Source organism: Diorhabda sublineata, chromosome 3 (genome assembly GCF_026230105.1).
Source record: "Diorhabda sublineata isolate icDioSubl1.1 chromosome 3, icDioSubl1.1, whole genome shotgun sequence".
NCBI lineage: Eukaryota > Metazoa > Arthropoda > Insecta > Coleoptera > Chrysomelidae > Diorhabda > Diorhabda sublineata.
The window spans coordinates 29,563,357-29,589,334 of record NC_079476.1 but is presented as its reverse complement, the minus strand read 5'-3'; the positions used below and the strand labels follow the sequence as shown (position 1 = coordinate 29,589,334).

The 25,978-nt window shown below is 31.2% G+C and overlaps 2 protein-coding genes across 2 annotated transcripts in view; both read left to right on the top strand.

Moving 5' to 3' along the window:
* LOC130441452 (angiopoietin-2) overlaps positions 1-25,978 on the top strand; it is a 188,472-nt gene that overhangs the window by 89,996 nt on the left and 72,498 nt on the right. The window lies entirely within an intron of this gene.
* LOC130441750 (facilitated trehalose transporter Tret1-like) lies at positions 1,088-24,679 on the top strand. Its single transcript, XM_056775535.1, has 2 exons — positions 1,088-1,142; positions 23,358-24,679. Exons 1-2 carry the CDS (start codon positions 1,088-1,090, stop codon positions 24,677-24,679), a joined length of 1,377 nt encoding a protein of 458 aa, XP_056631513.1.

Sequence of the window (25,978 nt, the reverse complement as noted above, 5' to 3'; positions counted from 1 at the left end):
CACCCGCGTTGATATCCTTTAAGTTTAAGTAAGCACCTTTGTATATTATTCTGAACGCACTTTCTTATATACACGACTCCAACGGTTCAGGCAAGGGTTTGTTCAATTTGTATTTCAGCTCCTTATGCCAAATTATGTCAAAACCAAAAGTTAGACTAAGAATATTTACTAGTTCTTTCCTTCTAGTGATTTTTCTATGACATGGATTGTCTTGACTACTTTGTTTATGGTGGAATGGCTTTCCTTTAAGCCAAAATCATATTAATTTCATTTCTTTAAGTATAACCTTTTATTTTTTCATTAGTATTTTTTCCACAGCTTTGATATTATTGGTAGTAGATGAATATTGGTCTACATGAACATAATACTTTTGGAGGTTTCCCAGGTTTGGGAATCATTAGGACATCTGCTATTTTCCATAAGGTAGGTACTGCTCAATTCGGAAGGTTGTTTTAACAATATATGCTTTAATTATAGCTTCCTATAGTATAGATTATTTCTAAGCTGACTTATACTATCTGTTCAAGTTGTTTTTGTGTATCTCTTTACTTTTTGTTTATTGCTCTTAGCCCAGGTACCATCCTCGGTTTCAATCTTTTGGTTTCCTTCCATATTTAGTATTCCGTGGACTTGTCATTTGTCAATTTGTTTAAGTACCCTTTTATAGTATTACTTTGATATTAGGATTCAGTATAACGGGGCCAGACAGGTTATTATTCTTTTCCCTGTAAATTGACCTTTGCCAGTATGATGTCTCAGTTAAAGAATATTCTAGATTTTCTGGAACACACTGACTATAATATTTTGTATCTCACTAAGGAGCAGACTTAGTCCTATTATTGTCCCGAAGATACAAACTACATTGCGTCAAATCTGGTTAACGTGGAGGACATGCAGTTTCTCTCATTAGAACAATCCAGTAGTGTATCAGTGTAAGTACAAATTACAGTTGGTTCATCAAACAAGAAAACCCAATTAACTTTCCGCCGAGATATGGCACAAATAGGATCAATTCTAGGGGAGTCTCGTTGCACTTGAACGATCTCAAATTTTCTGAACGTGTTATCTGCTAATTATTAGCGTTAATATGTATACTATTAAAGCTCCGTTCATCAAGAGTTGGCACTTAATTCATAGTACAGGTATGTATTCTTAAGAACCTGTAACAACTGTATACTGCAATAACGTGGTAGTGAGCGTTTCCATCCAATTAGAAGAGACAGGAATGGAATTACTGACTCGTGACTAGCTTTCCGAGCGCAAAATGCTTTATGTTCACCAGTCGCAACTGTCTAATGGATTGCTACGGAAATATTGCGTGCATATGTGTACTTGTGACAACAAACAAAACTGTATGAGTTATATATACTTATCTTCTATAGCTGTAATTTTAATGCAATCAATATCGATATTAATTTATAAACACCCGGTATTATATTTGTCTTGGGTTATTACTTAAGAATAACCCTATAAAACGCGTTAATAATATTTTTTTTCTGAAAACAAGTTTTTTGTTTTATTCCCAGTACCTCCACTTTATATTGTCACTATTCCACAGCAATGTAGTTTCTGGTTCAAAATTACCATACACTGAAAAAAAAACATATGACCGTTTAAGAACTGCCGATGCCGTACAGACTATTATCGTCATGTGAATACATTGATTACAAATTGTACTTGGTAAGCGTCATAATGGCCGTCAAAAACTCCAAATTATGGTCTTAGGAAGTTTTTGTACACAACGAACTACTTATTAATTATCTTCAATATAGTGTTAAATTTGGAACATTTTCAAATTTAATAATGAGAATTTATAACATTGTTGAAGGGGAATTGCATAAACGAAGGTACTAGTTCAAATTTTCCAGATAAAAATAAAATTCAAATTGATATTGAAAAGATATATTACATCTATACTCGTGAATATAGCACATTGCATAATTTTTTTGTGAACAAATATTTATATTTCACTTTCTTCTCATCTTAGGTCTTGTCATTCTCTTGGCGTTTTAAATAATTCACTGTGCTATCCAATTTCTAGTATAAGTTGTATTAATCATAGAATATAAGTTTTTCTTTGTGTAATTATGTATAGTCTATCGAAATTCATGTTATGTCCATATTTAAATAACATGCCAAGATGAAACCGGGTGTCAACGAGGACGAGAAACTATCGGTTACACTAACAGATGTTAAAGAGAATGAAATACCATTAGCATCACAGTTTGATGTCGAATAAGTCAGCCTTAGGCTTGCACATAGTTAACTTGTCACCAATTAAACTAATCTATATTAAAAAAGGTGGAATAAAAACTGGACAACAGGAAATAAGGTACGCTAAAAAATTAACGAAATTGATGTGGGTATGACACAGTCTTCTTTACTTTACATATCGAGTATCTGCTATTCATGGATGATGATTCAGTTTGTAATAATCTATGTGATGTTAATAATAATAATAAGTTTCGGCTGTCTAATTGCAAAATTCTACATATTGAGAAAGGCATTGTCATAAACGAAAATGTACAACTACCCAACAGGAATATCGTATAGGCAAAAGAAGACGGGAAAAACTACAAGTACCTAGAATGTAGATTATTTGACCCCAAGCAAGGAAAAGCTAGAATCCAGGATACACCAAAAGAGTAAAATCAGTCATGAAGTTCGAATTAAATGCAGGGAATTTACTCCAGACAACAACACCTATGCCACGTCTGTTTCAACGTACTCTTTTGGAATGGAACAACATTACGCCTAACAGAGGAAGAAAGAGGCTTAATTAACCTTGTAAACTTACCCTCTCGGCAGGCAATGAAAAACTACGTAGACTCTTTTCTTCAGCACCACATCGATTTATATTCAAGACAGATAAGGATTATTAACCCCTTAACTTTACCTCGTCAGAATCTGAGATGGTATTAGATTACAACAACCTCTCTTTCCAGAGACCGAATGCTTCATGATAGCTATCCAGGATACAAGATCCAGTACTAATTACTACAAGAAGACTGGCCAATAAGCTCGTCCTCCAAATACATATACTCCATACTACGATAGATCCATTATCTAATCTAATAGTTATAATTTGAAATAGTAGTTGTGTTTTATTTTATTTATCAGTTCTTCATTGTATATTTGATGAATACAAAATTTTTATTGTGAACTTAAGGTTTGAATCATTTCATTAAAACTATTGCAATTATTATTAATCTTAGTAATAACGACTGGTTAAAAAGTCGTATTCACTGGAAAATCTGACAGTGAGAGCTTGAATATAGTATAAAAAAACGCCGACGTTTTCACGTGAGCCATGGTTTTAGGGACATTAGCTATTACTAGGACGGTTCCGTGGGTTATAAAAAATTGAAATCAGCGCTGTGCTGAAAACAAGTAACTGCAACTACAGACGGAAAGGGAATGGAACTGAAGATCTGAGTCTTGATTGTGGTGTATAGTCCTTTCAGGAAGAATCATTCTAAGGTTCAGTTTAACAAGGCTAGATAGTTCATTCTTCATTTCCCTTTAAATTGGTCTTTGTCAATATGACTACGCATTTATAAATTATTCTGGAGTATCTTGAAGTGATTTGCAAATCTTATGAGAATATTCAACGATCTTGGATTAGTTACAGAAATAGCGCACGATGAGAAAACATGAAAGTTGACATAAATGCACGTAAGTTGACTACAAAATTTGATTTTTTTAAATAAATAGTTGAAACCTTTAATTAGATTTTAGAGGTTGTTTTTCGAACGTAATGATATTGAATATTTATGTAGAATGTATTTCACCACAATTCTCGTTTAATTAAAGGTGAGTATTTAAAAATACTACAGTCCCTGGGTTTTGTTGCTGAAATGTCTTGATTTTAGGTCTTCTTTAGTTCAAACTTCGTTCTAAAATAGATAAAATTTTGATGTTTCGACCTATTGTGATCTTTATCAAAATATTTCGACAATGCCTAATTACCCCATGCTATGAATCCATGATAATCGTGGTATTCCTCTCTCCTGTGAGATCCGTTTCATTATTTCTGTGGCAATTTTCTTTCCCATACTCTACACGAGTTCATACCAAATAAACTGTTTTTCACACCATCTAACCTTCATGTTTTATTTGTTCTTCTTAAGACGTCTATCTCTGTGACTCATATTTTCGCTTTAGTTGCTCTCCAAGTTTCCGATACATATATCAATGTATGACTCATTTCATTCCATTCCACATTTTATTTCTGTATCATCTTTTTTGCCAAAACTATAACTTTTTGTTTGCTATAACTTCGTTGTTTCTTAGTTAAACGTTGGTTGTCTCCTCTCCTAAACATAGGTGTATTTTCTACGGTCATCTACAGACCCATTTGTCGTATTCTTCTTTTAGTTTGCAATGGTATATATTCTTAGTCATCTCTGTCGTTTGCCCATATTACCTGATCATCTGTTAATTGAGGGGTGTGTCATCATCGATATAGATCCCCATTTCTGTCCTTTGCATTTCTTCTTCCAAATTGTTAGATAAATATATAATTTAAGAAATGTTGGGGAGATTTAGTACCTTCGTCTCAGGTCGCTATTGACTGTAAAGGAGTCCGATACTTTATTTGGGATTTTTTTCGCAGATTTCATATCTTTGTATAGGTTCTGGATAACATTTGTGAAGGTATAATTAATGTTGGTATTCTTAAGAGTAGAAATTGGATTCTATGAAATGATATAATGAATCAAATTTGATCTTTATATTGGAAGGATAATTTTGGTTAATAAACATAATAATAAATGATTATCTTGGATTGCAATGGGAAAATAAATTGCTAATAATTTTTGCTTCACAATTTTCTATAAAAATACCTTTTTCCTTGGATATACGGTTCAATAAAACAAATCAATAAAGTAGAAGTATCTCTTGAAATTATTAATTTGCAATTACTTAAAAAAAATACCTATCTATATATCTACAAATTAAAAAAAAGGAAATAATTAAATAGGATTTAAATTAACAAAGTCATTGATCCGAAAACTTCATCAATTTTTTAGATCTATCGATTTCTTTACACAAAAGTATATTCGTAAATGTGGTAACAACAGCTCATGCCGATATAGTTAACCACAAAATCTAAGGAAATTTGAAAAAATTATTGGCTAAAATGTACCAAAACTTAACTTGTAACTGAAATGAAAATAAACCATTGTCTACTGCCTCTTTTGAAATCTTTTTGGAGCAAATTAATCAATTATATTTATCAATAAATATAATGTTTTCGTTAGTTATGTTCACATTTCGGTGTTTTCAGAAATATTTGTATTAGAGATGTTAAATAAATCGAGATGTTGAATAACAACTGGAACACATAGGGATTATGAAGAGAAAAAATACATTATTTTTGATTCCACATTCTCCATAAACTTATATTCCAATAGATTCGGCAATAAAAAATGTAAATCTTTTGAATAAATATATTGGATGTTTGTACATATTTTTCTCTATTCACTATTCGCTAGTTATGTTGTCGAATTCAGAGCTTATTATATTCTTCCAACAAACTTAATTTTGCTTATTCTCAATTTAGTTTAGACAGGATTTGTTTAATGTATGGTAATACCTTAATATCGCACAAAAATGATATTGTGTGTGTATATCTACAATCCACATCCCAACAATCTCTTCTTAGCTCCTGATGGCATATAGTATCAAGAAGTTGGTGCCTCTATTAATTACATCTAGGTTTTGGGTAAGTATCTAGTGTTTCCACAGAGAGAAAAAGGACGTCGAGGAGCAAAGTATGGCCACCCTTTAAAAATGAAGTTTGGACGAATAGAGCAGAACTCTGAATCGTCATTTGTGACGAGATATTCTAATATTACAAACATATGGAGTAACTCAATTGAAAATTTCTATAAAACACTTGGACATAACCTAATCGTAAATAATTTTTACTTGTTCCCTTGCTCAAATGATGATGGTTATTAGGTATCAAGATAAAAGTTGATATATTTTGAGGCTCAGTCTTCGCGGTTTTTACAACCATTCTGGGACAACTATGCGATACATTTGGATTGATTTTTTATATTTCCTCTTCATATGATGTTTCTACTCATATAATTTAGGTATTAGGTACCGCAAAAAATTTAGAAGTCCAAAAAACCTTTGATCTGCAAAGCTATCGAAAACATTTAGAACTGAAATTTTTTTAATTAAACCATTCAAACATTAATGATTTTCTATAACTTATCGAAAAGAAAACTTTTAATCACTTTGTAATGCCTCGATAAACAACTGCTACCGGTGCCCAGGCACAAAGCGTAGACTCTGAGAGGTGCAAGAATGGCTAGACCAGGCAGGACTATTATTTTTTCTGTTTGCTCATGATAAGTTCCGGCTCCCCCCTAATGCTCGATTCCAACACATACGTACCTACATGCCAGATTCATCATCATCAAAAACGTTGGTTAAATTAGACAAAACATGGCCCTCATTTTTTTAGCAGCACACGCACGCGCGTATTTGTGTTTAGTGTTTATTGGAGTCGAGCGGTGCTAGTTTATGCGGACACAAAGCCGCACAGGTCAGGATTATTAGTGGATGTTGAGAACAAATATCTGTGTGACGGCTTTCCTATGAAGCAAAAGATGGTGAGCGCCCTAGTTATAGGGTTCAGTAACCATTCTATGTTCAGATAATATTATAGTTTTTACTTAAGAACAGCCTCCTACATAAAAAAGACGTCAACGGAAAATTAATTCGAGTGTACAAAGAACTGCATCTATGAAATATGCACTATTTGCCAAAATGCTGCTTGCTGTTGATGAGTAAAACAAGTCTTTTAGAAAATTTATTGTCTTAAATGTTCTATATAATCAAAGTACATATGACTAAAAACAATAATTAAAATTCATAATTTAGTTTTAACAACAAACCTCTAGTATTTTGATCACACTATCTATATAAACATCTTAAGCCGTCTGCTTGTTAGCTCACATCAGTTCTAGTACTTAAAAAATAGATTTTTTTTCCAAAATATCAGATAATTGATCCACCAACACCAAGGTACTTGTGCTTTAGTTTATCACCCTGAATGGAATAAAGTAGGCCTGTACATAGCATTGCTCTAGCTAGGGTACGTATAATATCTAAAAAAATAAGGGCACAGTTATAGAAGCTCGCACAGGGCGCAGAAGAGGCTATTTACGGCACTGCAATTGAATAGCTTACTTACTTTCCGATTAATTTTGTTGAAATATTATTGTTTATGTAAAAGAGACGAACGTGCTCGCTCTTGCTCTTGTTCGATGACTTGCATTAGAATTCCGGTGGCTTAAAATATTCTGGCATGATGTAACTTGAGAAGTTCGCTGCATTCAATTCAACGCAACGCGCAAAGAACGGTGGGTAAAGTCCAAGTAAATTGAGACTCTGGGCTGACTAGTTCTTGAGGTTTATGTATTATTGAGCAGTATGGAACTTATTTTCAACTTAAAAAATATCATGAGATTTTGTACATATCCACACGGAAAAAAGTATAAGAATTATTCATGCTAAAAAGGAGTTGATTTGTGGTTTTAACCAAAAAATTGTTGCTTTCTCTCACTCACTTTTTGATGGCGATGAAGTTTGGACGGAAATATGAGTCAACGATCTAAAATACTTGAGTTTGAAGAAAAATGAATACCCTCTTCATAATTGCATGGAATATGTAAGTTATTAGGATCAACTACTATCATGGCTTATATTTTGCTTGTAGGACATTTTTTACATAGAAAGACTGCTCATTTCAACACGAAAACCGATAGAATTAATGGAAATTTGACAAAGATGATTATAATTTTGGAAACAGAAGTTTTTGTACCATCAATCGTCACTGAAAGTGTTTAAATGAAAATTAATATTTATTGAGTATTTTAATATCACTAACAATAATCCATTATTCCACTCACTGAGTTTTATTTTAGGATATGTGAAAATGTGCTCCTATGGTAATCAAGAAATACAAGTTAGAGTCTTCCTTCTGTCTTTTTTCGTTAGTGATAAATTCAGATGTTTCTGTTGGCAGGGATCGAAGTATATAGTGCGGGACAACTAAATCGATATAACTAACTAAATAATTTTTTTTTCGGCTCGAAATCCACAGAGAAGCTGTCCATATGAGAGTTAAATTCACTCACACTCTCAATTGAGCGGCCGATCTGAACGATACTCTACACAGAGTACGGAGGCGACTCTGTCTCATCAAGGCGCTTGGAGGAAATTTGGACGAACTTACTCCTTCATCTTACTTCATACGTACAAAACATACATGAGTCCCATAATTGAATATAAAGCAAACATCTATAGCACAGCAGTCCATTATCAGGTACTGCAAAAGTATGGAATCAGCCCCAGTAACATCGCTTATGTCAATATAGACATAACCTCCATCCCAAGCCGTATACATGACCTCCTAGCCTGCCAGGGGATTGGTACCATCGAATCAAACAACTTCGCTGCCAAAGAAACCTTTCTAACCCCCTGTCTCCTCAATATGTCGTCCTTCGGCTCAAGGCCCAAGAGAAAACTGCCCTATACGCTCCTCCGGCTGCTAGCAACGAAGATCTTATATATACCTTAACCTGGTGAACCGGTTCACCAGACAAATGGCGACGATAGCTAATAATGCAGCCGCAGCTGTACCCGCCCGACTCCCTAATATAAATAAATACTTGGAAATTATCTTAATCTTATCTTAATGATCAAGTATTTAAGCTATTTTTGTTTTTGCACTTGTTATATGACATTTGTTTCCTTTTCACGGGTTAAGTCCACAGGATTTTAAAAATTTTATCAATTTATTGAGTTAAAAAAGCGTTCAAATTGTTTTGTAATGAATATCAATTTTTAGATAAATTTGTGAAACTATTTTTGTATGGATCTTCCATATGCCGTACTATTTTCCAGAATATTTCATACAACTATCAGTTCTCGTTTTCATTGCAAACCCAACCAATACTACAAACTAACCCTGTATAATATGGGTATGTATTCATGTCTAGTTAGCGTATCTCATAAGATATAACAACTGATCGATTTCCTGTTTACTAATGAACCGTTATTTCTCACGATTTTTTACTAATGTTGTCGTGGAACAATCATGCTAATCGTGACAAACACTTGTATGTAGCAATTTTGTGTAGATATTCTTGTTTCACTATGTGAAAGTATAAATAAACATTTTGTTTAATCAACTTCAACTGCAGCAAGGTGAACGCCTATTGATACTAATTTGAATTTTCCTTATTTTTATTAGCTCATTGAAACGGCATTGCAAGGTGGTTTATTCTTATATTTATAAACTACTTTTATATATTCATAAATAATTATTAATTGTTATCCGGTTAAGTATAGACACGTGAATATTATTTTATAGATAAAACAAAGCTTAAAAATGTTATAGTCTAGGATTTTCCAAGTACCTCATAGGTAGTTCAAGAAAATGTTTTAAGGACAACAATTCATCGAAGAACTATTGAATCACAAAAAAATAGGAACTTCAACGATGGTAGTTTCCACTAATCAATGCATTAATATTAATTCATTAAGTGACTTTATGAATATCATGTTGGAAAAACTGCTTTCACAAATATATAACGTTTAGTAAGCCAGCGGGGCGAAAATAGTGGTTTAAAAAAGAAATAGTGCAAAAGCTTATTACTAATTTATTATCACAAAAAACCCTAACCAATTAACCCGTGCCTCGTCAGATTACACCTTAAGTTATTTATTTAAGTTAATTGTTGATCTATTTTTCTGATAATTTATGACCATCATCAACTCGTATCTACCGAATTTTCACATTAAATTTTAAACTATCTGACATAAAGCACTACACCAAAGAATCAGGGAATGAATTTGTTAATTTCTGTTACAACTCCAACACGATTCTTCCACGTCGGCCGATCTTCAGGATCTTTCGACGGTTTGATACCTTTCATGCAATCTATTTCAGAGCTGGCACCCATAACCCCATATGATTTACTTTCAATTTGAATTTATTGTGTCAAGTGATTAGAAACTAATCTGAAAAAGTTTGTTTAGATTAGAACATGATAATCATATCAAGCAATCAGTAAATATTAACAAAAATTTCCATGAAAAATTTGACGTCTCGACCTGTTGGAACCTTTATTTCAATTACCTTTGAGAAAAAACAACTGAAAAAAAGAAAAATAATTATTGTGGTTGAAACAGATTTCTTTTGATATTGATGTTGTGGTGATTTATTAATCAATATAATTTTGCAAGTATCAATGTAAAGTAATATTTCACCTATCATATTTTGATTCTTTTAATTAAATTTTTCTTAATCATGCCCAATTTTTTTTCTTTTCTGCATATCTACAGGAATTACAGGCAAAAAACCCGAGCTGGCTACATGCTTCCTGTGAAGAGATATCGCTGCTACAGAAAGAAAGACGGATAAAACGCTAGTAATAGTGCATTTTTATGTGGAAAATGTGCTAATCAAACAAATTAAAGAATAATAGCTTGTGAGTAACTGCTGTAACAAAACTTGCAAACAAAGGTGTTGGAGAGATATAGCTAATCGAAGCAACTGAACACACAACTTCTGATTTTATTTATATGGATGAAAATCACCGAATGCTTTTGATAGAAAAATGTGGGACAATTACCAGCCCTAAAGCTCAAGAGTCTCATGCCCAAATAAGCTGTCACTGATATAGTTCTTCCAATATCAATTGCAGAAGACAGTTATGTGAGGAACAAGCAATACATATTTCATAAATACGCACGGCACTCGTACTAAATTAAGAAATGAAAAATAATGTTTACTCTCCGTTTAAAATTCTATCTGAAAAACCGTTTTTTAGACAGTAAAATTGCACAGTGTAGTGAGAATAAAGACAGGTATGAATTTAATAATAAAAAAGGAAAATATTTAGCAATCATAATAGGAATTGCTGAATTAACTAAAGTAAATAAATTTTATTTTATCGAATAGTCACGAATGGGGTTGCTGTGGATCATTCTCAGAACCGAAAAACATGTAAAAAACTAACAACAGACAAAGCCACTCAAGATTTTATTCATAGGACAATTTATAGATTATATAAGGCGAATAGGGTTGCTACATTAGAAGTAATACAACAAAAGCTAGCAAATTATCCAGAATACAATTATACCAGTTTAGAAACATTTCGTCAAGTTTTGTGAGTATGTGATTTGAAACATAAAAAACTGAATAAACGGATGGCAATAATCGGGTATAAAAAGGGCTCAGCTCACGTCTGGTACCTTGTTTAAACCAAACTCCCTCACATGCAGGTACCACTTACTCGTCTTATTACGTTTTATAATTAAATATTGAGTTGTAACCAGTTAACAAGGTATAATAACGATTTTACCAAGTTCCAAGTAGAACTACGATTAAGTGCATCTGTCTAAATAACGGAGTATAATTTAACGAATTAGCTCTTGCTTAAGATATACATATTATTAAAAGTATTTATGAGAATAATAAATTTATAGCATAGGAAGAACTATACCACTCACTATATAAACAATTTCTTTGTAAAATATTATTATATAAAGTAATCGTATATTCAACTTCAATTTGCTGTTTAATGAGAAATTTTAATGTTTTTTTGATTTGTGTTCTCATACAAATCAGAAAATAATCGAATGAATTGATAAATTGCATTCAGTTTTACAAATTACAATCGTTTTCTTGCATATTTTATAGAAAATATGGAAACTCTTGTAATTTTGATAAAACACGAATCAATATATAATTATCTTATTAGATTATTGCTTAAAAAATACCAATGAACCCACTATTGACCTTTGAAAAAAGTATAAGACTATACTTTACCATGAAAAATTTATATCCTCCAGGGAAAGGATATTTCAGTATTTAATTATGGTGTATTAATATTAACTACGCCTACAATAAATAGTTTTTTTCCAAAAATATTTTTTTTATCGATTCAATTTACTGAACAACTCAAGCAGTATGATTATATTTATTCATTGTTTCAATAGAATATTGTAACTATCACTTCATAGGTTGAAAATAATTATACTTAATTATAATTTTGCCGTTTCTATTGTTTTGTACAGTTTGTAGAGATTGATTAATAGATTAGGTCATTTTCTATAATAATCCTTATTATGATTCATGAAAATTAATTTTAAACAAATAATTTGTTTTATTGACACCTTTTTCCTATTATTGCATCAACTTCGTGTTCATTAGCGATAATGATTTACTTTATTCACATTCAATCGAGCTTATACACATAGATAAATTTGAAATTATTGAGGTTTATATTTTTGCAGCACTTTCTTGAAGTTTTTATTATACTAATTATTTTTACAATTGCAACTATCGAAGCACATTGCCTCTGTACTTATTCTGAGTTTTTCATGGTGTGCTACTTACCATTTATTTTAGCAGTTTTTTTTGCAATAAACTTTTTGTAGATCAATTCACGATGATCACGGTTTAAAATTTCAATATAGGATAGGTTGGCTATGTTATTATTATTTATCTGGAAAGGACCATATGCAATGTATCAATTACAATTTTTTAACATGTTTTCAACACAATTGTAGAACGTGTCGCACTATGATAAAATGTTTTCTTGAATGTTCCACTCTACTTTTTGAGTACATTATAGAATTGTTGAAAAGACATGACTATAGTTTTCGTAAGTTTACATTTTTGTTGGAAGAGTAGGTTCACTTTATTATATTGTATTTTTTTGTGCTAGATAGAAATGACCATTTGGAATGTTTCAAGAACTCAATGTTCTCCGATGTGACAAAAGTGGATTGTGTCCTACCATGATAAATTATAATAAATCTGCTGAATGTTGCACTTCATCTTGTAAGTACCCTTACAGAGATATTATGACGACATGTCACAAATCATTCAACTTTAATAAAATTCTGAGGTCTTTATAACATAATACCAAAATAAAGTATATTCTGATAAAATTATTGAAAAACACACAACACACAACAGTAATCACAAAACGGATATTTAAGATGATGAATTATTGAGTGGTTGTTCCACGTTTTAGCTGTTTCTCTAATTTGAGATTAAAAATGCATATGTATATTGACATTCACTACTTATTTGTTCTATTTCTGGAAGTGTAGAACATAATACTCCATCTGAATTAATCTTTTTTAGTATAAAATTCATAATAATTAGGTATTAACTTAATATAAAAACTCCCCCTAGAACAGTAATAGAGTACTGTTTTTAAGACAATTGGTTTGTACATAAAAAATCCCATGAATCTCCAGATTTATACTAGTAAGTTATCATAATTTATGTTGTTTTTTATAGATCTATTAATTGATAAAAAGTAGTTGAATAATTAATATATAAATTGATGGAGTAGATAAAGACAGTTTGTACTTCTTCTACATCTTATATATATATATATATATATATATATATATATATATATATATATATATATATATATATATATATATATATATATATAATTGGATTGTACGTGTGTATAACCTATTTGAATAAATTTTTGTTTTGTTTTGGGTATGCATTCAAGTGGGGGGATGGAATATTCTCAAACTATGACGGTAGGGGGTGTTCCATTTTGGAATGCATACGAGTGGATCGTTTTTTGAATTATTTATCTATAGTACTACCACTAAATGCAGTTGATTTTGAATACTGGTATATTGACATTTTGATTTTATTGTATTTTATTACTTTTGTTTCATTATTACGACATTTAAATTTTCCATTTGGTGTATTCTCGGATGAGAAAAATGTCAAGTTTATTATTGTTCCTCAACTCGCATTAACATAAAATTAAACAAACATTATTGATTAGAAAGAATTGTTTTTAGAAAAATAGATATTATTTCATAATAAAGAATAATGATTTTCTTTCATTTCATACTTTGTTTAATATTCTAATCGCATGAAAGGACAACGACTGTCGGGTCCGCACAACTATTTATGTCGATATGTTCCGAACCTAGTAGCAAATTTTCCGATTTTTTGGTTTATACTCATTATTATTTTCTTTGAGGATGCTATTATCCTTGAATTTGCTAATATCAATTCCATTTTCAACCACCACACTGGATCTCATCTTAACTTACTCCACAAAGATGACGAACTCGATACATTTCATTTATTTTTTAGATATGCTTAAAAAATGAGTTCACCAACGTTTCTTCCTACGTTTTACATTCGACATCTACAGTATCAAACTGCTGAGGTTAATTTTTCGCCACTAATTAAAATGTAGTTCTATTTTCATTTTTGTTAATATCAATAGAAATATATAGAATCAACTAATGGATTTAGTGCGGTCTAACATAGTCAAATGTGATGGTAATTAATATAAGAACGTCAAAAAATTATCAATATATAATATTCCATTGCTACTGGTTGTCACAATATTTTCTTGGCTTGGTCGAATCCAATAATATGTAGTGCGCGAATCCATGAGAGTCTTCATAATAATTTTATCACTTTTTTACTCTTGTCAGTCCGAATCGTATACCACTTTGATTCTATCATATAAATGTCAAATAAATTGTGGTGTTAGTGTCAATTTTTTATTCTGTTGTTTTTTATAGATACACCTTGTATTTTCAGAACAAAGTCTGCTCCAATATAACGGTTCTTAAGCACTCTTCACAATTGAAACGACTCTAAAAAGGATTATAAAGAGAAAATATTTTAATTTGAGTACAAATATGGTCCGATTAAATTATTTATTTCTGGTTCGTCTTGAAATGTTTCGGCCACTTTCCATTTCATGAATGTAATAGTTTTTTTTTGTTTAATTATGTCGGTATGGTCAAACAACTATTTTGTTTCATACTGTACTGTAATATTCCACATTATTTTGTCAGTTTGAATGGGGAAAATGATATATTACATCACAATACTGGTGAAGCAACTTATCGAATTGAGTTAATTAACGATATTGAAGCAAATTATAACGAAATTCTTTATGAATGTTACCGGTAATATTTTAATTCGAATTATTTAACTAGATTAACAACATATAAGTGAATCTGTGAATTAGAGAGCAATACAAGTACATAAATATCATTTTGGACAATTAATAAAAGCATATCTAACAAAATCAAAACTGCATATTTTGTCATTAAAAAAAAACAAATATGGCTTTGATATAATATACTATTCTTTCACTAAAATCAAAATAACAATTAAATAAAATCGTACTACTTATATATTGACCAAAATTTAATTAATTGTTTTTAATCATTTTCAGGAAGTAATGTGATAATGGGAAGTCAAGTCTTCTCTAGATACATTTTGCAAAACTTTATTACTATCTATTATTCTTTCTTCCTTTGTTTGTACAGATTCTTGATATGCTTTTTCAGTGGGAAATTGAGATTCAATAATTTATGAATATTCGCTGCGGATATTAAGGGGAGAGACTACGTTATTTTGGACAAAGATGAAATCTACTTGATCCCGTCAATGTATAAAGTGAAAATGGCGCACGAATTGATAAATGGTGATCCAGATTGACGACTACAATATTGTGAAACTATGGATAATACTATTTAACAAATTACCTCTCACAAGATCCAAATCACTTAAGACATATTGATTTTCCCTATGAAGTTGCATTTTATTTAAATAGTCAAGATTGGCAACTACTTCCGCTTTTTACTGATACTGATACTGATACAAAATAACAGACCTTTAGTAAGTTGTTAAATGAGTCTGTTATGGATGTGGGAGTATGTCGCGGGACCAGCAGAGAAGCCGTGGCTTGAAAAATTTAACTTTTGATGATTCCAGCATTCTAGCTTCATCCACTACAGTTATGTACCCTAAGTGAAGAAAGCAAATATCGAAAAATGTAGTGGATAAACCTGCGCACATCTTCTAGATTTTATTCCATAAGAATGTGAAAAGTGAGGGAAACTAAGGATGGGTTAGTCAGAGAAATTTCACATACCGAAAGCCAAATTGGTAAACTTGTCCCAACTGAAGATTTCTTGTTTCATACAATTTTGAATTTCTAGTTTTAATATATCAACGATGTATTTGTAAGCATTACGATGGCCTCTTTCGATGATCACCATTAATCAGTGTTTATATTAATGTTCAGACTTTTGTATACTGAGGTACTTAGAACATTGGTAATTAGTCAAATCGTGGCCTTTTGTGAGAACATTACAATTGATTGGTGGTGGTCTTTCTCTTTAAAATGATCTCTAGCAAATGTTCGTTCATGAGCTTGATAAAATATTGAAGAGGCAAAGTAGATGCAACAAATCTCATCATCTTATATAAAAACGAATTTTTTGTACCGGGTGTCCCAATAAGAATGGCTCTCGGCCAAATCTCAGGAACGGTTTATAGTACAGCTTCGGGAACAAAAAATTTATAACAAAAGTGACTTCGAGAAAAACCTGGAAATTATTTACAGAGTTGTAGGTCCACCGCCAGAGGGCATAATTAAATACCAAAAATTATAAAATGAATAATTTACAAATTTTGCCTAATAAAGATGTATTTAAACTATGATTATCTTATTCTTCAAAAAATATTTGTTAAGTTATATTTCCATTTTAACTTCCATAACGCAGTTTCCCGGTGACAGCATAAGTAATATAGACATAATAATTGAAACTATTATTAATAGAACAAGGAAAAACAATTTTGAGGAGTCAAAAAATGTTAAAATCCGTTAAGCCAACCCGGAGTAATTTATGTTTAAAGGAAAATTCTTAAAATTTACACATTTCTTAGGATATCTCGTAATACGAAATAGATATCGCCGTGCGGTTTTCGCTATTCTGTTGCTAATTTGGTCTACTTTTATATTCCTCAATTAAAACTGGATGTTTCTATGCAACATTTTTCCATAGCCAGATTTAAATAAATAAATAAATAGCGCCCTCTAGCGTATACGTTACTCATTAGGTTGTTTCGAAATTATAACTCTTACATTGCTAGAAAGGAGCTCTCTTCAAAAAGATTAAGTTTGCATAGATAGGTTGAGTAGAACTGGCGTTTTTTCATAATAAAGTTCCTGCTTTCCCCCACCTCTTATTTGAAGAGATAGACTAAAACTTATAAAATCAAATATACGCTGAATTTCTCGAAGAATACGATAATCATAGTTTAAATGCATCTTAATTAGGCAAAATTTGTAAATTATTCATTTTATAATTTCCAGGTTTTCTCGAGGACACTTTTGTTATAAATTTTTTTCCCGAAGCTGTACTATAAACCGTTCCTGAGATATGGCCGAGAGCCATTCTTATTGGGACACCCGGTTATGAGAAGTAAAAAAAGTAGCTTACCGTTTACGCAGTGATTTTATCTCAAAATTCAAATCCAAAATCTGTAGCGAGATTTCGCTAACAATCAAGTAAACAAAAGAACTTCTATAGAAAAATATTCGATATCATTGGTAAAAAATCTCTTTTAACAAAAGTTTTACGCAAAGTTATTCGTTAATTTTGCTGTTTAGTGTATTTAATAAAATTGAATAATTTAAAATATTATTATCGATTGTTAAAAATAGAATTTTCTAACGAATATCCACTGGTAATTCAATATTTATATGAACGTGGATGAATGTTATAAAACATGTATTGGCTTAGTATATATAGATGAAAAGTAGTTCCACTAAATGGTTTTGGCAATCAAACAATTCTTTTAATTAGCTTCATCAGCTTTTTACAAGTCACGCTTGAGAACAAGGCTATTTGTGTGAAGTATCTGTTGCTCTAGTATTTATTTAATATCGTTTTTATATTTGAAGAAAACCTTCACTATAAACAGATTGGTGAAATGTTTCTCTCAATTATGAAGTGCTTTTTTCCGCAAATCAGTTCTAAAAAAATGAATTTGCATATCTGAAATAACTATTCAATTAGAAAAGTTATTGAAATAAAACCTTTTAGTTCCGTTTGGTTTCCTTAGCTGCATTTGAATTGAAATGATTTCATTTTAAAAAATAATAATTAGGTGACATAATAACATAAAGCAATCATTATTTTTAACAGGAACAGAGATGATGTATTCATTGGATAAGAAACTTCATTCCATATTATTTGTTTACGTGAAAAAGCTCGTTAGCATACTTGGGCCTACTTTAGAAGCTACGGTTGATGAACATATATATAACAATTCAACTAAAACCTATATTGTTTCATAACTGACATCCTTTTTATTTATATAAAGTTTAAATATAATTTCTTACTTAGTGGCGTCTATTATATCATTAATATAATTTTTTCATGTCAAAATTATTAATAAACACACTTCTAAGCCGTAATTTGTGATAGAATGATATCATTAACACGTTCAACTATTTATTTAAATAACAATGACTGATTATATGGAATATAAATATTTATAAAAAACGATCAAACGCTGGATTTTTTACAGAAGTTAAGGAAATCTTGTTACTGAGCTCGAAGGACTTTGAAAAGTATTTTAGTTATGAATACAATCATAAAGTAGGTACAGTGTAGTAGAAAAACTCATTTCTAGAAACACTATTGAACATTCCTTGGAGTTTATTTCTCAGCAGTTCACAAGACATTTCAAATATTGTACCATTTTTACAACATCCAAGAGTTCCAATTGAATCTGGACTTTATTTCAATATCACTATTCCCTTATCTATTTTTGATAATAGGAAATATTACTAGGCAATGAAATAAAACAAACTGGGTGATCCGCATAAGAATATATAGAGAGTAGAGACAGACGTATAGGGTGGTCTATATTGTATAGTATGATGATTAGCGGCAATACACCTCTATGTCAAATTGAATCTCTGAGGAATAATAGGGCCTCAAAGTAGGACTCAAAATTTAGGAAAAAAATGAATACACAGTATGAGACTGTGGTCTGTGGGGTCTCGTAAACACTGCGACCCAACAAATCTCTTAATCTCTTATGTCTCCCTTTCTTGAAGTGATACTAGAGAACCCAGTGTTTACAGCTCATCCATCACTTCCACTCCTTTTAAAAACCCTAGAATTTGGGATGGTTTTAATTGCCGAGATCCTCGTCTTCTATTTCATACGCACCAAGGTATAGTACTCTGGATTTCCTTAGTGTTTCACACTTCGAGAGAATGTGGATAGAGGTTTCGTCCTCTTCACAACAAAATCTGCACGCCGCATTATTTGCTAGGTCTAGCGTCTTCACGCTAACTCCTGTTAGTATTCGTAGATTGTTCTTACTTAGGTTGATACATTCAGCAGATCTATTCTGGTTATATTTTTCCAGAAGAGTCTTTACCTGTCTCAGTGCCTGTAGGTTGTCCCAATAACTGTTTTTGCTCCTATCGACTTTCTTTTCCAGTGTTTTTTTTATTGTCCTGTAGTTGATACTCCAGAAGGGTTCGGGTCCCATGAAGGCCTTATCAGCCCCCGTTTTTACGAACTTTATTATGCGCTGAACAGAAACTTCTGGAAAGTAGGTAAATAACAAAAAAACACCAAAATGAACGTGTATAAATCAATATTCTGACCTGACCTTATATAAACTTACTCAAGAGCAAAATGCAATCAGCTGAAATGAAGTACTTTCGTAGAATCAAAGGTGTAACGAGAAAAGATCGAATAACAAACGAAACGATGAGAGAGGAGTTGAATGTAGAACCTGTGATTAAAACAATTAAAAACAAATAGCTTAGATGGTTTGGATACCTTTGGAGAACAATAGACCGACAAAAAAGATTTGCACGGTAGAGAAATAGAAAAGAGAAAGAAATCGTATGAAAATTGCTGCAATTTTAGAAGAAAAATAATATGATGGAAATTTAGATTTACGCGTTCCATCTTGTGCTTTCGAACTTACCTTTAAAACGGGTTATCATAATTTTCCAAAGTAAGGGTACGAAGATTTCAACTCTATACTATGTACGTGCTTCATATATTTTAGAGTGTTAGGACAATTTAGATTGCGTTACAAGATATTTTCAGTTCCCCTAACAAAAAATCCGTAAAGTGGATGTTTTATCAATCATATTAAAATATGAAGCAATTACTTAATTAGTTTTTGAAAGCGATTAATCGTTTCGTGTTATTTTTGAGGGACACAATTTATGCCACGAATCGGTGGTATATCAGGAATCAGGTGTGTCATGCATCAGTTGATAGTTATACTTCAACGAAAAGCTTCAGTTCACAAGTTTCATTAATATAAAAATCATAAACAAACAAGTGCTTCTATTAATCTCTAGTGGTATTTTCCGTTGACAGACGTTAAACTTGATAGAAAACAGAGTACTTTTCATAGTATACGATATTATAAATATGTTCAATAGCAAGTCTGTTTTCTCTAAGTTAATTGATATTCAAGATTTACCACAAATTTTGGCAATAATAACAAGTAAGTCGATAAATTATTGGGAATCTGGACTACAGTTTACTGCAAAAAAGTTTTATTTCATAATTATGGAACAACGTTTTTTTTTCATTTTTGCTGCTGAATTTTTATTCATCTTGTCTCTAATAATTACTCATAATTGTGAATATGGATTCATATACTGTGTATTTTCACATTCATATTTTCTTCGTTAGTTGTTTTATTTTTTATTTTTTTATTTTAAGGTACTTCAATACCTCAAATTCTTTCCAAACTTGAATCACTTTAAGTTCATGAATTTTTTATTCCTTATATTCTATTTCAATTAATAGAGCTCACTACACATTAATTAGTTAATCTGAGTACTATAATTTTCACGTGAAAATGAATTTTTCGCTCGAATACATTCTCTTGAATCCTGGTATTGAGCTTTTTACATTTGAAAATTAATATATTTTATATGTTTATTTTCTTTTTAAAAGAAAACAATCATAGAGTTAAGTTATCCAAAACAACCCTCTTCACAGCGGCGCATCATCATTAATTACTTATTTATTATTATGAACTCTAACCTCGTTAAGTGATTGTTGCTATAAATTGTCCGTGTTTAGTCTCTCTCTGTCAGTTTTATAGATTTCACTTCAACCCCATTAAGGTATCGTATTCAATTATTCATTATTTAATTATAATTAATGTGACAGTAATGAACCATAAATATATTTATCAAATTTTATAATTATTATGGTATAAGATAAGAACTAATATATAAAAAAGTCTGTAAAACTAATACTTCTACGTCTAGTACGCTAGTCATATTGGTGTAACCATTTGTAACTTTAAATTATTAAAGCCTAAGTTTGCTAAATAAATTGTTTTCAAAAAGCAAGTTGGTGAATTGAGTTATTTAATTATAGCAATGAAGCTTTCTCATGTCTGAGTGTCAAGTGTTGTCGATTTTTGCTAAAAATCCAAATCTTCTAGTAATTAACATTTTTTTCAAAATAAAAGTGCAGACACGTGTTCATATATTCAATATTGAAGGTACTGGTCCGCTCATAGTGTTTTGGTTAACTGCTTCGGCAAGAGTCAATAACGAAATGTACTTTTTTAAAAATATACGCAATTATGTTTTATGTAATTCTGTTTATTATATGATTAGAATTATTTTATGAATCACGAATATAAAAGATGAATTCAATTTTTTAGTAAACCAAAGGTAGATATGTAGATTTATATATTTTTTTTCTCGTTATATCATTAGTAGTATTTTCTCTAGTAGTTGTACTTTGTTGTATTTAGAAACATCCGACTCCACTTATTCACTATGTTATTTTGTGATTCCCGTAAACTCTTTTAAACGTATTCAATCACCGCACGTTGCTTTACACTATCCATTGTGATATTGATATTTCACTCTTTTGAATTCGTGCTCCTAATGTAGAGACGGGTTCGGACTGCGTGACTCTATTCATAACAGATTATAACTTGACGTGATAGTATATGATTATTTTGATTTATAAGTGAGTCAGCGGAGTAGTAAAGATATCAGCACTCTCACTTCATATGGAATAGTCAGCTAATCAGACCTTTTTAAAGCTTAATTTTTAGTAATAAATGCTATTATTAGGATGTTCCCGATATTCACGTTTGCGAGAGTTTCGTCTCGTCTCGCTCTCGAGACAATAATTTCAATTTTCCTTGCTGAAGAAGTCTCGAAGTATGAAAATATGGCAAATATTGATCAATTATTCTAATTAACGCAAATGTTATTGAAACATATGTTTTAAAGCCGCATAAGCAGCCTATGTTTACAATACGTAATGTATACCTTTTTGAGCTATCCGAGATATTGCTATGTGTACTAATATACTAGAATTATTGCCTTGAATAAACCAAATAAATTAGGTGATTACGTGCTCTCTTTAATATTCATTTTAAAATTGCAAATGAACATAATATAATTTTGGTTATGGACATAGGTTAGATAGAGCTTTAGACCCTTATACCACAAAAGAATGTAAAAGACTGCCACTCTAGGTGATGATCCTGATGATCAAAATATTGGCAAAAATGACGTATAGAATCCTTTTGTATACATTGATAAGAACGCTAACGCAATTTGCAAAATAAGTTTTCTTTTTATAAAATCGAAGGCTATGAGGAATTTTATCAAGATTTAGGCAAAGGTGACGCAACTAATCTTATCCCTGTTTTAGATGTATCTAAAACGATGAATTCCAGTCAATAAATTAGTGACAAAACTAACGAAACTAACGAAAAAACTAGAGTGGGAAAATATGCTACGTTTCCAATGGTTATTGTATCAATAGATCTGTTAATTGAGAAAGTAGAAAGTTAAGTTGTTGAATGGGACCGAAAACAAGTGGATAAACAGCTAATTATGAGGTTTCAGGCGTCCGACATAACATTCTAAAGCATTTTCAAAGAACAAATTGTTGAAATATAGTCTCAATTTTGGATCCTCAGCATAAGTTAGAAAGTATTGACGCTACAAAAGTGGAGTGAAGCATTGAAGAAAACCAGCTTAAAAAATTTGAAAATAGTTACAAAATTTATTCCTCAAAAGGTGACAAATCAAAAATAACAGACACACTAAAAATTTCAGAACAACGGCCCTTGTAACATGCAATAATAAATTTTGTTCGATGAAATCAAAATTTGAAATGATTCCATATTTTTGCACGTATCTTTGATCGATTTGTGTTTTTTCCCCTATTTATCTTGTTAGATTAGGTACTATGTTATTGTTCATTAAAATAGAAATTTTTACCTGATTCAATTTGCGTATTTTATATAGATAGAAAACATAATAAGATTGCGAGAGCACTCTTACGCGAAACGTGAGATTTTTAGTGTATAGAATTATAGATTATAAAATTTTTATGTTTGTGGAAGTGTTTCAACGTGTGGTTCATCTTTTTCATTTACCGACATTCTTTATGTAATATATTCTACTGAAATCGTATTTCAGGTTGTATTCCAGCTCTAAGCACTGGACTATTAATAGCATGGCCGTCTCCATCAATACCAAAAATTATTAACGACAAGAAACACTATAACATCACGGAAGCAGAAGCCTCTTATTTTAGTTTCTTAAATGCCATTGGACCAATATTACTATCACCTATTGCATCGCAGCTTTGTGATATATTGGGAAGAAAATGGACGTTGATGTTATCAGCCATTCCTCATGCTATAACGTGGATAATCAAAGCGTTTTGCACTGATTTGAATGCACTTTATACTGCACGAGCCATCGGAAGTGTAGGAGATACGTTTATGTATAACGCTCTGCCGATGTATATTGGTGAAATTTCGACTCCCAAAGTAAGAGGGATCTGGGGAAATGGACTCATATGTGCGTTGTATTTAGGACTATTTTTAATTAATACTATAGGTGCTTACTGTAGTATTCACGCTACTGCTTTAATTTGTTTAGTATTTCCTGTGATATTTTTGATAATGAGTTTCTTCATACCCGAATCGCCATATTTTTATGCTATGCGGGGTGATGATATTGCTACTTTAGATTCGTTGAAAAAATTAAGAGGTACAGAGGACGTTGAATCTGAATTTTCAAAAATTAAATCGGGTGTTAAAAGACAGATGTCAGAACCGAGAACTTGGAAGGATGTTGTAATGATTAGAAGTAACAGAAAAGCATGCTTTGCTGGAGTATTCTTAAGAGTGTCGCAAAACTTTTGCGGTTTGATAACGTTTACAGTATATGCTCAATATATTTTCGAAAATGTTGGAAATACTATTAATACGAAAATGTCTTCCATACTTTATACTGGTTTAACATTTGTGTGTTACTTAGTAGCTTGTTATTTCTCAGATAAAATGGGAAGACGACTTTCTTACATAATTTCCCTCAGTTTATGTACTATACCCTTATTTGGAATAGGTATCTACTTCGCCATGAAACAATATGATAACCAACGAGATCTTACTGTAGTAGAGTTCATTCCATTGTTATGTATGATTGTGTATATAGTTGCAGCTTCATGTGGAACGGGTTTAGTACCTACTTTGATGCTAGGCGAATTATTCTCTACTAGTGTTAAAGTGAAATGTTTGTGTATTGTAACTACATTTTTTTCATTAACATATTTTGCGGCTAATAACACATTCTATTATCTTTCTCATTCGATTGGTATATTTGCGCCATTCTTTGTTTTCGGTTGTTGTAATATTTTATCTGCTTTTCTTGCTTCTTGGATAATTCCCGAAACAAAAGGCAAAACTTTAGAGGAGATACAACAAATATTAAAGAATTCTAGTAAATCCTAACATGTTATATAAACGCATATATATATATCTATTAATCAGGCCCCCGGTTCCGTGAATAAAAACCAAATTTTGAATCAAAAGTTAGATTTACTTATAAATATAGTTTTTTTTTGCTTCATTGATATTTCTTAGCTTGGTCAGAAGCTATAAAATAATACTGGAGACTTTAATTGAATTTGACCAACGTCTCTATCGATTTGTGACATGGTGCATTGTTTTTGGAATTTTTTCCATTGCTTATGGGAAAGTTTCTTCCTAATTTCCTTTGTGAATCGGCCCAATAATATACAATAATTGTTAGCTATGATATCACAGGAGATTCAAGAATAATATATTATTCTACGAATAACAAGACTTAACTAATGATATATGAGAGAACAATTCGAGTGATTTTTTCAGGAGTTATGTTGCTCCGTTAAAGTATTACCAGTGAGTTGGATAACTTCTTTTAAGCTGGCTTTATTTTTTTATCAAATTACTTAGAGCGGAGGAGCGATTAGAATTATTGGTTATTCTCACCTTCTTATTAATACATATTGAACAATTAGACACTTTCCGCTCTGTTTATTTTTGTAAAATATAGTGATGTATCCAATACGACCTGTAAATTCCCCATAAATGTCAACTTCAAATTTTACTAGGAATATAATTGTTTAGATGCCACATCACTTTTCATGTGAGCCATCCGAAGAGATTTCATCATATTGTTTCAGAATCTTGCTGATCACTGGAGTTGCAAAACTGCAGAACTGAATTTTCTTCTCTAAGAAAGCGGTTGTAACTGTCTTCTTCAGGGACATTGAAGATCGAATTATTTTATTAAGACGTTTTCTGACTCTTTGAGAAACTTCTAAAAATGGTTAGTATCACAACACACATATGTGCTTACTTCTGACGGATTTCGGGAGGTTCAGTCCACTCAGAGGAGTTCTTTTTTGATCCAGGAGTGTGATGGTGATTCTGGGTTCTATTCACTGCAACATATTGCCGTAAATTATGGATTCTATTTTGCCAAAATAGCTACAAAACCTATTGGTAAGAAGCTTTTCTACCCCGAAATGTCCGTATAAACTTCTATCAATATTTTATCATATTAATTACAGTTTTCATTTTACCTACTTATTTTCTTGATATCATGATCATTAAGAATCATTAATGCTTGTACAGTGACGTTTGAACTCAGAGAATAGTTAGTGACTTTTTCGTGAAAAATTAATTTACATCTGGATCGTCAAAGATGAATTATTATTCGAATAAAGTAAATATTGTTGACCTATTTTAGTTATTCTACTTACTTTT

Bases quoted from the DNA above. Each gene is read 5' to 3' on its own strand.
- LOC130441750 (XM_056775535.1), top strand. From the start codon at position 1,088: ATGTATACTATTAAAGCTCCGTTCATCAAGAGTTGGCACTTAATTCAT. The intron at 1,143-23,357 runs GTATGTATTCTT...ATCGTATTTCAG, and splicing joins GCACTTAATTCATAGTACAG to GTTGTATTCCAGCTCTAAGC.